General features: G+C 47.8%; 1 protein-coding gene across 7 annotated transcripts in view; it reads left to right on the top strand.

Moving 5' to 3' along the window:
• Positions 1–17,802, top strand: part of PRKN (parkin RBR E3 ubiquitin protein ligase) — a 1,133,456-nt gene that overhangs the window by 1,093,772 nt on the left and 21,882 nt on the right. For all 7 annotated transcript variants that reach the window (XM_084777800.1, XM_084777801.1, XM_084777799.1 and 4 more), the window contains one exon: positions 3,160–3,243. In XM_084777800.1, coding sequence (XP_084633926.1) covers positions 3,160–3,243 — 84 coding nt within the window. The remainder of the gene's footprint in view (positions 1–3,159; positions 3,244–17,802) is intronic.

Genomic DNA, 17,802 nt, shown 5'->3' with positions numbered 1-17,802 from the left:
TTAGTGAGACCTTATCTCAAAAAAAAAAAAAGAAAGAAAGAAAGAAAGAAAAGAAAAGAAAAGAGAGTGAGAAACTACAGCTTCTGAAAATGGATGTATAGAAAGATGACATCTTGTTGGATAGGAAAACAGTTCTAATGAGTTCGTTTCAATGATACTGTAAAAGGCATCCAGAAAATTTGGGAGATGGGGAGTTGTGGGGATCTTTTCATTTTAAAAAACAAAATCCCTTTTAGATATTTAAGAATAAAAAAATTCCCATTGTTAACAAAAGAAAAAAGAGGAAAGAGCAGCTTTCCTCAACCTTCCTAAGGCTGTGATCGTTTCATTCAGTTTATCATGCTGTGCTGACCCCCAACCATCAAATTATTTGTTGCTACTTCATAACTGTAATTTTGCTACCGTTATGAATCATAAAGTAAATATGTGTCTTCTGATGGTCTTAGGTGCCACCTGTGACAGGGTCGTTTGACCCCACAAAGAGGTCATGAGAACCACGGGTTGTTCTAGATAGTTTCTCAGTTTGCATAGAACAAACCCAAATCATTAGTTGCAAAGAGCCCACATCTGCACTGAAAAGATGGTCTCGAGGTAGAAGGAAATGAACACATGGACTAACGTCCCCACAGCACATCCACACAGCAGTTTCTTCTTCTTGCCACTCTGCACATGGCACGGCGACTTTGTCATTGGTGTGTGTGTTCTCTTGGCTTTTCTTTCTCTCTTTATGGTCCTTTTTTCACAGCACCGGTGAATTTAATGTCTTTGTGTCAGGAAAGGCCTATTTATTCTGACAAACTGATCAACCTCCAGGGTGTTCCTGCACCATGAAACTGATTTTATATCTCATCCACTGGCTAATAAGATGTGAAGTGGTTTTCCCGTCACGCCAAGAGATCAGACCAGCTTCACTCTGAAGTGGCGGGTGGAGTTCACAGCCATCTCCCTATGGCTGAGCTGACTGGGCCACCAAGCGTAGCTTTTCAGCTGAGTGTGCCAAAGCTGAAGGATGGGATGGGGCCAACCAGAAGATTCTTGCACTCAGTCTAAAAAGAAAGAGAAACCGTGAGAAGGCAACACTAACTCACTGTGTCCAGGGGGACAAATAAAACATCAGGGAGTGAAGGCTGGCGGTGCTGGCGATCTGTGTGGGGATGGATGTAAGCCCTTCCCCACCAACTGAAGCCTTCAAGGGGAGTTGCCATTCCATCACCGTCAGTCTTTCAGCTGTGAGAAGTACAAAGTGTGGAGCCTGGGCCCCAAACCTAGCATCTTCAAATTTTGAACCTTTGAACACTGGCATGCTCATGGCACAGGAGGAAAGTTCTACACCTGACCTCGTGTGATAGGACACAGGCGCGGGACCAGGGAGATGGCTCGGGGGTTGAGAGCACCGGCTGCTCTTCCAGAGGACCTGAGTTCAATTCCCAGCGCCCACATGGCGGCTCACAACTGTCTGTGGCTCTAGTTCCAGGGAATCTGATTCCCTCTTTCGGCCTCTGCAGCCACCGGGTACATTACATGGTATACAGATACACATGCAAGCAAAATACCAAAACACATGAAATAAAAATTAAAAGGAAACAGGCATATTAAAATACTTCACGCTATATGGGTCAGGCATATTTTAAATAAATTATGTGCTTTGATTTCTGTTCAATCCCCCAAATCTTTCACTAACCACACATATACATATATGTATGTATATATGTGTGTGTGCATATATGTGTATATATATGTTAATGTGTGACTATGTATGTATGTATGCAAACATTCTGAAATCTGAAAAATAATGCCAAATTTGAATTCAATCTGGTCTCAAGTATCTTGGATTGAGGGATGTTCAGCCTGCAGCTGATGACTCTGCTTGCACAGTGAAGGTGACATAGTATGTCGGGTTGCTTCTTGTGCGTCCAAGAGAAACAGCTTACACCTTTTGAAAACAAAGTTGGTGTGATCGGCACTGTTGGTTTTGCTTTAACTTTTCAGCTCAACTCCATCCTACCTTAGTCACAACCATGGCAAATGCTGATAACCTGGCACATGAGCTTGAGAACCCCCAAGGCCTCGGGAAGTCTTCTGAGAGTCCCAGGCATTTGGTGACTCCCCTATGGTATCTCAGGTGTCAGATAGGATGAAGACTCCAGTGAGTCACAGCGTGGAGCCATCCTCGGCCTCCACAGCAGCCTTGGGCATGGCTAGGAATGAGGAAAGCATAGTCCACCCCGTGGAGGGGCCCGGTTACCTTCTCAGCTTCCTCTTTATAAAGTGGAGCGTGAGGGCAACAGTGTCCTTGGTGTCTTTTTACAATGGTCACAGAGTGCTTAAAGGAGCGTCATTACCCAGTGGGAAGACCTGATGCATGGGATGAGATGGGGCCCCCCTGGTGCGGTGCTTGCTCGGCTACCCGAGGCTCTGGTTTCCATCCCCAGCAATGCCAGCACATTTGCTTCCTAAGACTGCTGCAACAAAATATAGCAAGCTGGAGGCTATAAACAGCAGAACCATGTTCTCCTTATGGTTGCTTCTGGGGCCTCTCTCCTGGGCTGGCAAATGGTCCTCTCCGTTCCACACTCATCCCTCAGCCTGTGTGTTTCTTATTCTGATCTCTTCTTACAAGAACACCAGCCCTAGTGGGTTAGGGCCATCGGAATGGCCCCTTTTACTCCGTGCACATATTAAAGTCTCCATGTCCCAATGTGGTCTTATTCTAAGGTACTGGGGGATAAGACACCCCCTTCTGAATCGAGGAGAATGAGAGGGAATAAACAAAGGGACACAGCCTAGCCCCAAAACATCCCATTTTTATCTTTTTATAACAGCCTTTCAATACAGAAATAAGTCCACTAACCACATAAATCTATTGTATTTGTAAAACAAACTTAGAACAAGCATTGAAGACAAGCCTGGAATGAAGGTTTTCTGGCTCCAGGACCCCTGCTTTGCTGCCTCTTCCAGTGGGCTGGGGACACCAGGAAGAAATGTAACCCTGTTGGGGTGCACAGAACACTCTCTACCAGTGAGCAGTCCCAACACAATACAAGTTGGTTCCACTTTGCAAACAATAATTTGACCGAGAAGCCATCACGCAAGCCAGGGAGATCAAAGTAGAGTTTGGGATGCACCAGAGAGTTCCTGACCCATGGTGTTCTCTTGCAGCTCACTTTCTGCCGGGACTGTAAGGAATCGTACCACGAAGGTGAATGCGACTCACTGTTTGAAGCCTTGGGGGCATCTTCTCAGGTAAGAGCCATTTCCTAATGCTGCAAATGAAGGCCTGGCACTCTGGTAGGCAGCAGCCCCTTCAGCTCCGCTGTGAAAGCCCCAGCACAGACAGCCCTGGAAAGGAGCCTGTGGCTCCCCCAGGGTTGTCCTCCACTCACAGGGGCACCCTGTACCTTTCCCAGTGGCCATGCTGTGTATATCCCTGATCCCTGATAGATTTTTCTCCTCAGGGTATAGGGAATAGGGCTACGGTGCATCCATGTGATCACAAGAGGCTGGGATAAGACATCAGAAAAATCAGTACTGCCTTCACTTTTATTACTTAGTGCCATTGTTGTAGGTGGGTCCAACCTGTGACTCATGGGTTGATTGCACAACACAGCTATGAATGCAGCTCAACCCTGAATCGTAAACTTACTTAGGCTGTTACAAGGGTATTTTTTTTGCAATGTAGAGGGAGGACGACATGACTGAGCAATTCTCAGAGCACAACAGAGTGTACAGATGACATCTGTCACAATTTCAGACTGTTGGGCATGCCCAGCAGACTGATGAAAGTTATCTCTTGTTTAGGATGGGGTGACATCATAAGTTGCAAATATCACAAAGTCAAAAGTGCTCTGAAAGACTCTAACCTACAGAACGGCCTACCTTAATCACGTGGCACGCTCTAGGGTCTTGGTTGCTAGCCCTGGTGATCACAGGGCCAAGTAGAAGTTGCTGCCGCTGCCCAGCATCACTACAGAAGAGGGAACCTTGTAGGTCAAAGTGCAGAAGCAAGTATGTCTATTGAACATATATGGCTTCTACGCTGTCTTGAAAAGTCAGAGCTGGAGCATGGTAAGTCCGGGCCATCTGTACCCAAGCGCCATAACATGCAAGGGGACAGCTGTATGTTTTCATCAGTCTCGCAAACAATGCTAAACTGTATCTTCATCCTGATTGAGTAAAAACTACTTTTCCTGAATCCTACTCACTAACAAGCTACATGAGGTTTAGGAAAATTCAAATGTGTTTCCTTTTATTTATTGATTATGGTCAATCAGACTTTAGAGAAGTTAGGAACTTCAGCACAGTTGATAAATTTGCTCACTGGTTTTCTCTCGGTATGGTTGCTGACAAGGGTTTAAACACCAAATCTGTGCTAGTAAATGCCCCATTTCTTTAACAAGAACCTAGAAAATAGACACGGAAGTTTCAGAACATTTCAGCTTTAAAATTCTGGATCATCTCAAGTCAGTGCCGAGAGAAGTGTAGCCCTGTAAGGTATTACGCAGCTGTGTTTACCCAGTATTAGCATAACTAAATAAATACAATCAATGCCTTTGGGTCCTCTCATAAGATCCTCTGTTGTTGACCACCAGCGTATCAGGAGACTTGGAGTGGACTCTGCTTCCACAGTCAAGGAGGCAACTGTGTCTTCTGTTCGTTTATTTCAGCTCAGGGACGCTCAAGTACAAGCCCACGCGGTACTGAAAGCAGGAATAGTGATAGCCCTGGGAGCCCTGCCTGGAGATCATTGTAGCACAGGATGATGAAGCAAGAGGCCCTGAGAAATGGGAATAATCAAGCATATATACCCCAGTCATGTACCCCAGACATGATCCAAAACTTCCAAGATGTGAGAATCTATTTGAAAATAGGGACGGCCTTGCTAACTTACCCTGAAGCTGGCCAGGTTCCTGGCTCTCCCTATAATCCCACCCATCCTTCAAGAGGGAACAGCCACTCTTGGTGTTTAAGATTTTTTTAAGTCATTATAACCTCAATATCTAAGCCATAAAAACTGAGAGAGCGAGTGTTAAAGATGACCTTAAGTTCACATGATCAGTACCAAGGGAGCTGTACCCATCATGCTATTGGTGCATGCTAACTGAACTCCTGTATGGGCCAAAACGCTAGGCTAGCTGGCAAAACGTAGATGAGTATGCTTCCCTTCAGAGGATGAAGGAGAGCCATGAAAGAGATGTAAAGGAAAACCAACAATGGTATCAACGTGCCTGCTGGCCAAAGCCTAGCAAACATGTAACTTTATGAAACACGTTCCTGGAAGTCTTGGAAAGTGGTTCTGAACTCATCAAAAGGAAGCACTGGACTCTTGCAGTGGTCCTAAATACCACTGCAGAAGAGAGCCTCTGGGGCAAAAGTCCAAGCATCTCTTCAGCTCTTCTCCTGCATCCCCAAGCCCAATACAGAATGTGAGCATACACACGGCATAGATGTATGCTGAGGGCTTGTAGCATCATAGTGAAAAGGTACTGCTTTATTCAACAATTAGATAGTAAGTAAGCACCTGTAGTAGATGAGGTATTGTTCCAAGTCCCGTGGAGGAAGGGCAAGATCCCTGCTTTTCTTGTGGGTTCGCGGATTTGCTAGATGCTGAAAGGCTGCACAGGCAACACATGCAGTCCTTGGGTTTCTCACTGGCCACCCACAACTGAAGGGAAATCACGCGGGATAGCCAGCACAGCAGACTCCATAGTTACTCTTGGGTACGGAAAGGATGAACCAGGCAAGCTATTTCATCAAACTACAATGGCATTGGTGTTGTATTGGCATTGGCAACCTAATGAAGAGGCATCTATTTTCATCAGAGCTGGCTTGTCCCTAGCTGCCTAAGGTCCTCAGACAGCAGCACAGTTGGTGGGAAGGTAGCCTTGGCAGCTTCACCGACCTACAGTCCTGAGAAGGATGGCCCTTTCCACATCGAAGAATCAACATACGTGTACCCCCCCCCCTTGAAACTGGTCTTCAAATGCACCCATGTCCAAATGTTGCCAATATCCACAAGCTCCCTCACTGGGCCTCTTCACATTCCCTCACGGTTCAGTTCACTGGAAGCTTCCTCTCCGTCAGCCACTTGTAGCTCCTCTCTATATTCTTCTCTTCAGAGCTGGTTGCTCTCTGTTTCTTGATATTTCATCCTCCACAAGGGAAATCCATTTCTCCTGGGGCCCAACCAGCTTTTGCTGTTTGTTAAGCTGCCCGACCAAAACCTTAATGTATTTTTGATTAATGCAATATTTCTCTTAAATAAGCAAACTCCAAAACTGGTTTTAAAATATTGAACAAGTTGTAAGTTGGAATGGCTGAGAGTTTGGGGAATCCTTGGCAGCAGATCAGTCGATCATAGGCTAGTGAGAGTCCAGCCCCATTTTCTCTTGCCTGGTGCTTGCTCCCTGGATGCTCTGGCCACGTCCACACTCTCCTTGGAAGAGTTCCTAATGACTAAACACTTGGTCTTACAAACCACACAGATCGATCCACTCTCTCAGTGGCTTACAGTTGCTGAGATGGTCCTCTTCCTGCTTAACAGCAGGACAGACTGAGACTTCCCAACATTGTCTAAAGCCACAAAGAAAATTAACCTCCGTGGCTCTGGATGAACAGAGTGCTTTGGGAATTTCTCGCCCTCCCCCGCCTTCCTCTCTCGCTTTGTGACTAGTAAGTCCACAGTACCCAAAAGTAATGTATCCATCCCTGCCTGCTGAGCCCCCGTTCAACCTTCAAGGCCCAGATCCTATGTCTCCTCCTCCATAATGCCTTCTGTTTACCCCCCAAGGCCTCTCTTAAGCCTCAGGATAACTGTGCATCCGCGCTGCACATTTATCACATGGAAATGCTTTTCCTATGGCATCTTTACATCCAGGTGCCTGGCACCTAGCAAGTCCTCATTAAAGGTCTGCAGAATGGCAGCCAACTCCCTTCATCCCGACTCCGCCTTCCTCTCCAGGATGTGGCAAAGCACCAGAAAACAACCGGTCACTTCCAAGCTGGTTCTTGCTTCCGTCTTTTCAGTCATAGGAGGAAGGAAGGTTTCCTTGGTGAACCACAGCTCGCTTCTCCAGCCATCTGAATCACAGGGATAAAACCAGCATTTGTCTGGGAGAAAGAATAATTGCACGCAGTCAGAATGCATGTGTTTGCAAATGGCTTGCAAATGTCCTTTCTAGTTCTGAACCTCATCACAACTCTTTGTGACAGATCTTTATCAAAGGCAAGCCAGGGTTGGGGAAGGCCAGCCAAGGATGCAAAGCTGGTAATCACCACGTGACTATTGACCAACCCTTTGGGGGCTGTACCTCCCCAGGGAAGCATCGGTGTCACCTCTCTGCTGTTCTTTGTGGTTGCTCTACATAGAGACAAGGGGGGTGCTATTCATTGGCTAGCGAAATAAATACTCCTCCGGGAATGGTAAATTCAGACGATAGCAGGGAGCGGGAATTGTTTTGAAATAATACCAAGTCAACTCTGAGGCCTCACGATAGTTTGGTCGATATAATGATATGCTTCATTTTCCTTCAGCTTTTCCTGCTAAAGCAAACATAACAGCAAAAGTCAAAGCGCCGACCCACAAGCACAGTCATGTTCAGCCCCATAGTGAGCTGTCACATAGTGACATATCGCAATCATGTAGTGGGGTCTGTGGCTCACCCCCAGAGGGGCCACACAGCACTAGCAACATGTGCAGAAACACAGGCCCTTGTGAGTCAGCTTACTGTCACTACAACGAAATGCCAGAGATAAGTTAACTTACAAAGAGAAAAGGTTACTCAAACTCCCAGTTCTTTCAAAGTTTCTATCCAATAACAGTGGGCCCATCCATTTGAGCAGATCTGGCTCAAGTCACCTGGATGTCACCTGGATGTCAAAGGTTTCCTTTCCATTGCATACCCAGCACCCAACTACAGCCCTTCTTCCTCTGGGTACCACTTTATCCTGTCTAGACCGGCGATGCCTTGCATGCTGGTTGATTAGCAGATGGGGCATCAAGTGACCAGTTGACTGTTATAAGCAGAAGTTTGCCAGAATGTTTACTAAATTCTCAAATAGAGGTGCCCCCCCCCACCTATATATGTGCATGTGCATGTGCTGTGGAAACTAGGTGTTCTGCTTCTGTGAGGCCAAGCTGCACAGGAGGTCAGCGTGTATTTCCACCTGAGTCACTCAGAGCCTTGATAATGACAAGTAGGGTCATCCTGCTTGTGTTCCTTCATTCCCGAACTAACCTTGCTGTTTATTGGAAACATGGCCCCTTATCCCACATCATGGGTGTTCTTTTACAGTCTAAGCTCCACTCAGGGACCACACACTGGTTTACAGCTCAAGTCCAGCTGCATGTGTGGTAGGTGACCTGATCATCTTACCAGTCCACAGCTTCTAGCCAGTGGGATCCGGCCCAGGGCCACATTTCCCTGTGGGTCATGTGCCTACTGACCCTGCGACACATCCTTTGTTGCTATAGGGTGTCTTTGGTCCAAGGCGGTGTTGTGCAGGGTTCAGTTGGGTTTCAGAATGTGGGGGGTACCCGAAGCTGTGCTGTCAATAAAAGCAAACCCATAGCATGAGTAGGCATAACTTCCTGTCAGGATGGGATGTCTCCCCCTTCTAGGACATTGTTGGTTGGTAACCTTGAGGGATGCTGCTCTACTGGCTGGTCTGTGTTGGTGGCAGCTTGGGTGTCGAGCAGTGACAGTAGCAAGGTCACCCTTGGTAGCTGGATGTCTAAGTGCCAGTAACAGAACAAAGCTCTCGCCTTGCTACTTTGACTGCCTTGATGAAGCTCACTGAAGTGGGACCAAAGTGGTCAGTAACCAAGGCTGGCCAAGGCCAGCTATCTGGGTTCTGATTGCTTTGCTTAAGGAAATACCTAAGTATGCACTGTCTTGCAAGCATCGCCATGTGGCAGGTCATTCACATGTCACGTCCTCACATGTTAAGAAAGCCCAACCATGAAGGCTGGACCCTTCATCACTTGTGCTAATCTCAGACACTGGACTGCAGCGTGGTTGCTGCAGAAGGTTCAAGGGAGCTTCCGAGCTGAGAGATTCCAATACCATACTCAGTATGAACCCGGGACCTCCTGAATGCTAGGCAAACACTGAGTTCACCCTGGCCCCTGGCTTACCAAAGCTGCCTTACCTTGTAGCAAGGAGGCCAGGAGTGTGGCTTGTTGGAGGCAGGGCCATGTGACAGGGAACAATCCTGGATTTCATCTCAGGCCAGAGCCCTCAGTACTCAGTACCCCTGGAGACTGAGAAACCCCACACTACAGTCCCAAGGTGAGTCGAGGCTATGCATGTGAGATGACAGAGGCACACAGCAGCTTATGAATACAGCGAGGATTGGCAGAGCCATGGTGGGCCTGAGGAGAATGTGGGAAGGAACCAGAAGACAGACTGGGAGAAGAGAGCACGTCCTGAGGATGCTCGGGTCTAAGTTCACCAGAGGAGGAAACCGCAGAAGCAGCCGTGGGGGAAGCAACAATTACAGCATGGGCTCCTCCAAAGCAGCAGACACGTAGAGCCTGTTGGAAGAGAAAGCGCTCCTGAAGCCAATAACCAAAGTGCGAGATTGCCTATCTCCACAGGAGCGACCTTCCCGCAGTCTGTACCCACCCAGGAGAGCGTGAGTGATTTTTTTCTGTTTCCGAGGTTTGGGAGTGTATTTCTGAGTCACCTGTTGCTCTAAGTAAAACGGCTTTACTGATGCTGCTGCGCCCCCCTGCCAACCCCCCCCCCCCCGAGTCCTCCACTGTGGACACAGCCTAAGTGATGTGCAGACAGAGCAGAGTGGCAGCAATAGATCTCCATTAAAGCTAGCGCGTCCTCCTGGATCGTCCTTCCATCTCGTCTATGGGAGCTAAATAAATGCTGAGGACACCACCAGGCTCTCAATGGTGCATTTACAAAGCACTTAGCCTGAGTGAAAAGGTTTGCTCTGGAGCAGAAACGGCCCTAGGCTGGCCATCAAAGGAGGCAGTTTGATTTCTCTCACTCCCAGGCAAGTCACTCAAATGCTTACAGCTTTTTTTTTTCCCTCCCTGCCACATGGGGCTGGTAAGATCTACTGAACTATAAATAATGAAATGAGAAGGTATGTGAAGTAATTTACAAGTCATGGAGTACCGCAAAATGATAAAAACCGCGGGGCTTGGGTTGTTTAAGGCTAGATGCTAAAAATGTCAGACACTACACAGAGAGAGTGAAAGATGCAGTTGAGGGGCGAGCAAAACCATGTTGTACCCAGGCAAACGTCTTTCTCTATAAATTACCTCGTCCCAGCTGTTCTGTCACGACAGCAGAAAACAAGCCATAAATAACTCGTTCTCCTGCATCACAATAGAAAGAGCCACTGTAAGGGAATAACTGAGACTTGATGATTTATGAAGAAAGAGGCTTCTTTTGTTTATTTGTTTGTTTTGTTTTGTTTTGTTTTTCTGAGACAGGCTTTCTCTGTGTAACCTTGGCTGTCCTGGAATTTGCTCTGTAGATCAGGCCGGCCTCGAACTCGCAGAGATCCACCTGCTTCTGCCTCCCGAGGGCTGAGACTTAAGGCTCGCACCACCACCGCCCAACTTAAAAATGAGTTTCCTTTTGGCTCATGCTTCTGGGAATCTAAGCATGCACTCAGCTTCAGCGGAGGGTCTCACAGCATTTCAGCTCGAGGCAGGAGGTGGAAGGCAAGCAGGCCAGTGAGGAGACAGAGAAGAAGGGGCTGGCCTGTTCTGTAACAACCTGCTCCCTGGGCGCTCCCAACTCTCGAAAGAAAAACATTAATCTCTCTTAAAGGTTCCACTTCCCAGCACCTGTGCACTGGCAACAGATTGCCACTGGACCCTGGCCTCACTCCTGCCCTGGAAGGCAGACCCTTCTAGAACAGACCTAGGATGTATTCATTCATTCATTCATTCATTCATTCATTCTCTCTTCTCTCTCATCCTCTTCTCTCCCTCCTGTCTCCTGTCTCTCTCCCCTCCCCTCTCCCCCCACTGCACTTGAGAAGTTGCTCTTCTTTCCTTGCATTCTTACTGGGCCAGCTGGTTCTTCCTCTGTACCCAGACAGGAACCCTGGGTAGGTGAGGAGAAGCTTCTCCACTGCTCCTCGGCAGCCATTGTAATGGTTAGCTTCTCCCAGTAGTGACAGCAGCAGTCAAAGGGGAGCCTCGGCAGGTGGCACCCTCTACAGCAAGGGGACCCTTAACCCTACAGCAGCGAGTGTTAGGGTTCTTGTGAAGACCTAGGATGCCAGGATACCTCACGCTTTGACAGCGGCTTCTGTTACATGTCCCCAACCTAAGCATCGGAACTCAGCCCTTGACAGCCATAGTGTTATGGTCCTTGGGTCTGGGCATCAGCCCCGCCCTTAAGGGCTGGCAGCTCTCTGGGACTCTTCCATTGACCAAAGGCTGCAGTTTCTCTTCTTTGGCTCTTTGCAACCCTCTTTTTTCAGCCTCTGCTCCCTGTCCTCTTTTCCTGTTCCTTCCCAGGCTACTCTCTGGAACTCTGCAGCTGCCACTCACAGCTTTGAACAGGGTCACAACTGCTGCTCCTTTGCCTCCGCTGTCCCTTCTTTCCACTGTCCTCTTGATGTTGTAGCTGCCTCTAGCGTGAGTCCACTGCTGGCCCCTGCCACTCCACTGCCTCTCTGCCTCTGGGGCTGTCAAGGCCACTGGCCACTCCCTCGCTTCAGCTCTGTCACCACGGCTCTGTGTGTGTGTGTGTGTGTGTGTGTGTGTGTGTGTGTGCGTGTGTCCACTTCATCCCACTCTACTGAAGCAGAGATCAAGAGAGAAGCCTTTTCCAGGCTTTGCTTGAAAGACCTGGTGAACAGCACAACAGGGTATCTCCCAGATGCTGCATAACCTGCTACACCAGAAAAGGAATATTTATAGCGTCACAGCACACCTTCCTGCAAATGACTGTGTTTACACTAAGTATGGAACTGTCCCTTTTGTGCCAGTTGTCCCTCTATATCATCTGGGGAAGTGACACCCTCCGGTCTTGGGGGAAAAGGTTACTGGACCTTTAAGAGTCCACCAAGGCTGCTGATGGCAAACATTCCAAGTAAAGCAATTTGGAAATTCCAGGGTAAAGCATTTGAAACAGTTGCAGCTGAGGCCACACCTTCAGGAGCCAGGTGTGCCTCAGCAGCTGCAGCTGGGGCCACACCTTCAGGAGCCAGGTGTGCTTCAGCAGCTGCAGCTGGGGCCACATCTTCAGGAGCCAGGTGTGCTACAGCAGCCAACAGCTGCAGTTACGCCCTTTCCTCAAGGCCTCCAGGAAGTATTCCTGGTGCTGGGTTAAAGGTATTCCACCTAGCTCCTGGACTGACAGGCCTCTGCTCCAGGCCAACAGCACATCAAGGAAGAGGCTAAAGCTGTCAGTTAGGAAGCCCAATTGCCTGATCGTCCAACACATTTGCATATTTGCACAAAAATAACCAGAAGGAGTGTTTACAGGAAGAACTGGTTGTCAATATTAATCATGATTTTTAGCAATGCTTTCTCCCACCTCTTTGGTCTTTCTGCCACCTCTGAGATCTTGCCTAAATGAACTTACTGATCTATGTGCCGTGCTGTCTTACCTCAGCTCTAGCCTGAGCCCAGCTCCTTTCTGGACACCTTCCTTCAGCTCCCATGCTGAGAAAGACTTGCAAAAGCCTCCCCTGGTAGCAGGGCTTCCAGAAAGGCGTTTGTACTCTAAAGGGTCTTAGCACCACAGTGAGGGGAGAGACACAGCTCTGCACTGCCACTCTCAGCAGTCCAAGGGGTTCCCGAATTCTTTTAGGGACCTGAGCTCAAGCCATCCCAGGATTTGTGGGTTCAGCACTGGAAAGGCTTCCAAGAGAAGGCAGTTTATGATGAAGCAAACTTAGAGAGTTTATGGAAGATGTCTTCACTTAGGCTTATGCAGGAGCGTTAAGAGAAAGGGAGGTGCTCGGGGAAAGAAAAGGCAGACACCCCTGAGAGTGTGAGCGCGGGCTCTTCAAAGAAAATGCAGAAAGTAAGCCGTACCTGAGAGTGGGCATGGGCTGCTCACGGAGCGCAGCGATTCATTATCTTAGCACCAACCCTGCGTAGCAGTTCAGTGGCTTTCGGGTTATATCTCGAAAGGTTACTAAAAATCCCCCATAAATAAAATAAGTCTGGCTATTCCAGAGATGCCTTTGATGGAACTGTAATCTGAAAAGAGGAAACAGGGACCACTGGGGCTAGCGGTTGGCATGCCTGGGCCAAGTCTGTACAAGTTCCCTAAGGCAGGTGAGTTCTATTTCCAGGTTTCTTATTCATGGACTTCCCTTCTCTTACAAGCACTGCACACAGCCATACACATACCCAAATACACACACAGCTACACACACTCACACCACACTCACACACACACACACTCACACACACACACGCACACGCACACGCACACGCACACACCCAAGGATACACATGCATACTTACAAACACTGCACACAGCCGTACACATACCCAAACACACACACAGCTACACACAGTCACACCACACACACACACACACACACACACACACACACACGCACACGCACATGCACACACACACACACACCCGAGCATGCACATACATACTACAAGCACTGCACACAGCCATACCCAGACCCATACGCACTACACACAGACACACCACACTCACATACACACACACACTCACACACACGCACACACCCAAGGATACACAGGCATACTTACAAACACTGCACACAGCAGTACACATACCCAAACACACACACAGCTACACAGTAGTCACACCACACACACGCGCGCACACACGCACGCGCACACACACACACACACACACACACACACACACACACGCACATGCACTTGCACATGCACACACCCAAGGATACACATGCATACTTACAAACACTGCACACAGCCATACACATACCCAAACATACCCAAACACACACACAGCTACACACAGTCACACCACACACACACACACACACATGCAAGCATGCACATGCATACTTAAAACACTACACACAGCCATGCCTATGCCCATACACACACAGCTACACACAGTCACACCACACACACACATGCAAGCATGCACATGCATACTTAAAACACTACACACAGCCATGCCTATGCCCATACACACACACAGTTACACAAGTCATGCCGATACACATACACGCACACAAGCAAGCATACACACGCACACTTACAAATACTACACCCAGTCCTAGTCATGTGTGTATTCACACACAGACACTACACAGTCACATACATGCATACACATATGCACATGCATACACACACATCAGTGCTAAACACCACATATTGCAGACAAACATTGCACACACTCCACAATGCTCTACCACACAAAGCACAACATATGTACACGCCCCACATGCTATAGAAAACATATATACCATACCAAGTACACCTTATATACTATAGATTTGCCTGTCATGAGCACACTTGATTAGCAACATAGAGGAACATGCTTATGTCTTTCCACAGTGTCAGGATTTCTTGAATAACCATGAATTCCCAAGGCACCATGGGGTCAGTGTCAGCAGTTTGCAGTCAGCCCCGCTTCCCTTGATATTTTGACAAAGGTGAGCACCAGCTCTTTTATTCCAATCATAATTGCTGATACTAACTGACACCACACATTATACTATAAATATATCTATGTCTGTGTATCTTTCAGATAGATATGCATATTTATACATGTATTCTGGCCACAGGGTGGATACAAAGATTAAAATGGCTCCAGCAGAAATGTAAGATGATAGAAGTGTAAATCAATTCTGTGTTCGATAAGCCAGCTGCAGGAGAAGCTGCTGCTGTCTAAATCAACTGCCGTGGAGTTGGGGTTGGAATCCGGGCTGCAGAGAGGAGTCCAGCCTCAGAGGAGACGAGGCTGCACGGAGCTCCTGAGCGGTGAAGAGGAGTGGGCAGTGGCCGTTGAGTTCACGGTGGGGATGGAGCTGAGCTGATGGGACAGTGGGGGTCCTGTCTGTCGGTTCACACTGGCTGTCGGGTGACAAGTTAGTAGGGGCCTTTGTCACAGAGGCACTGGGTGTCCACGGGTCACAGGTAAGGGAGCCACACCCTCCTCTGGTCTGGCATGTCCAGTTCTTAGGCCTAGTTTCCTTGATTGCAATATACCCATGTGCCTCCAAGGCACTCTCATAAATATACAGGTGTGCCACATATAGACCACATACAAAGTGCCACACTCACTACCGCCTGGGATAAGTCACTTACAAATATGTCCTGCATTGGGGGGAGGGATACCAGACAGATAGTGTTGTCTGCGAGTCCACCCAGGAGTGCAATGGTGCTTCACCCTCAAAAAGGAGTCAAAGGCTGTTTGCAAAACATCTCTCAGGGCAAGCTACAGTATAAAAGAGCCACTGATTCCGACAATAATGCCACAGACTGCACACACATAAATAGTACATATCACACACACACATACATACATACATACATACATGCATATATACATACATACATACATACATACATACATGCATACATACATACATATAACACACCCCACACCACCCACACAGCCCACTCTATATACACACCACAAACACCACACACATAGGTCTTACACAAATATTTTATATATTTTTTTTATATATATATGTGTGTGTATATATATATACTACATACTTACTGCACATAAACAGAGAGAGGAAAGAGAGAGAGAGAGAGAGAGAGAGAGACAGACAGACAGACAGACAGACAGACAGACAGACAGACAGAATGATTCCCACCAAAGAAAATTGTTCCCTGGCATTCTTCAGAGTGGCTGCAGAGAACCTGTGGCCACCAGAGGGCGCTAAATCCTTAAGGGAAATGCTGTTTCTAACTAGCCAGAAATGAGATTGATGAGTTTAGTTCTTACACCACGTATACCTTTGAAAAGCTAAACACTGGATTTCGGCTATCATTACCGCTTTGTTCCTGGGCTGGTTGAAACCAGGGGTAGTGAGGCAACATAGGCATGTTCCTGACCAGTGGCTGTGTCAGTATCAAGGAAGCTGGCCTCAGATACAGGCCTGTAGGGGCTCAGCAACATGTCCCAGACTGTCATGGATAGCAGGAACATAATCAAGCATTCCAAAATGTCAGAATTTACTTCGTAACATCACAAGGCAGCACGGTCTCAATAGCAGCATTTCACCTCTAATCAGTCCTGTCCTGGTTATCTGGCTAAGGTGAATGCCTGCTCTTTTGTTCTTTATTTCATTATCGTTTTGTTTTTGTTTGTATTTCATGGCAGGGTTTCTCTGTGTAGCCCTGGCTGTCCTGGAACTTGCTCTATAGACCAGACTGGACTCGGAGATACACCTGCCCCTGCCTCCGGAGTGCTGGTATTAAAGGTGTGCACCGCCATGCCTGGCTTGGGGCCTTTTGTTCCAGTCTGAATTCCTAATGTGAACTTGCATCACACAGTACACAGTAAGGCTCGCTGTCTCCGTGTACGTGTGTATACGTGGCTTACAGAAAGAGTACCAGTTAAAGAGGCTGCGGGGAGGTCTGGTTGCTGAAGCGGGACGGTGACTATGCTGTATTGATAAGGTAGCCACCACAAACCCACCCCAGAAGCTGCTGCTGTGCCAGGCTGCCGGAGAGTCAAGCCTGAGTGCAAAGATGGAGTCAGCTGTGGGGACAAAAAGAAAGGACAGAACTGAGGCTAGCCCCCGTGGGCAAGCAGACCAGGCAGACCACAGTTAAGTAGGGGCACCAAGATGAGATGAAACCCCAGGGACAGTGGGGAGCTCTCTGTCCATCAGCCCTTAACGCGTAGCCTGGGTGGCCTTGGGGCCCTTGCCATCCCAGTGTCCAGCACAGCATGGGGTCAAGGTGAGAAAGTTAGACTTTTCCCTTGGCCTGGCATTCGTTCTCGGGCCTTGTTCACCAGGTGCAATTTATTTTTTTTTCCTTTTATGGAAAATAGTTTTGCTTTCAATATGTCATATTCTAATTATGGTTTCCCCTCCCCCAACCAGGAACGGTTCCTTCACGCCCCTCCTTCTATCCAGATCTGTACCCTCTCTGTCTCTTAGGAAACAGACAGGCATCTAAGGAATGACAATAAAAATATGATAAATCAAAAACAAACAAATTGAAATAGTACAAAATAACCAAACAAGAAAAAGAGTCAATGAGAAAGCCTAAGAAACATATGTAGACACAGAAACACACACATTTGCACACACAGGAACCCCATAAAAATCTAAGAGCAATTTTTTTGGTTTTTTGTTTTTGTTTTTGTTTTAATGCCCTGACTTAACATTATGAGACAGAGAACCTGCAAATCTGTGCCTGAGTTCCTTTTCTGTTAGCAGAGGACGGCCTCTCCTTAAGAGTGGTTTGTTTCCCCAGTGAGATTTCTCACTTCTCAGCAGCTCTCGGATGGGGATAGCTTCTGGGTTAGGCATGAGAGCACGTGTCCATTTCTTTTAGCTCCAGGACTCAGTCTGGGATGGACCAGTGCAGACCCTGTGCAAGCTGCCTCAGTCACTGAGGTCATATGTGCACCAGCCTTGTTGGGTCTAGAAAGCCTTGGTTCCTCAGTGTTCGCCGTCCCTACTGGCTCTCACGTTCCTTCTGCCTCCCTTGTGTAGTTCTCTGAGCTAAGGGGAGGGGTGTGATAGAGACATCCCATTTAGGCCCGAGTGTTCCAAGGTCTCTCACCGTCTGCACAATGTCTGGCTGGGGTCTCTCTGTTGGTTCCCAGCTGCTGCAGGAGGAAGCTTCTTCTCTGATGATGGCTGAGCAAGGCACGGGTC

The sequence above is a fragment of the Acomys minous genome (genome assembly GCF_964271855.1).
Source record: "Acomys minous genome assembly, chromosome: 3".
Taxonomy (NCBI): Eukaryota; Metazoa; Chordata; class Mammalia; order Rodentia; family Muridae; genus Acomys; species Acomys minous.
This window is presented reverse-complemented; position numbering and strand designations above follow the sequence as displayed.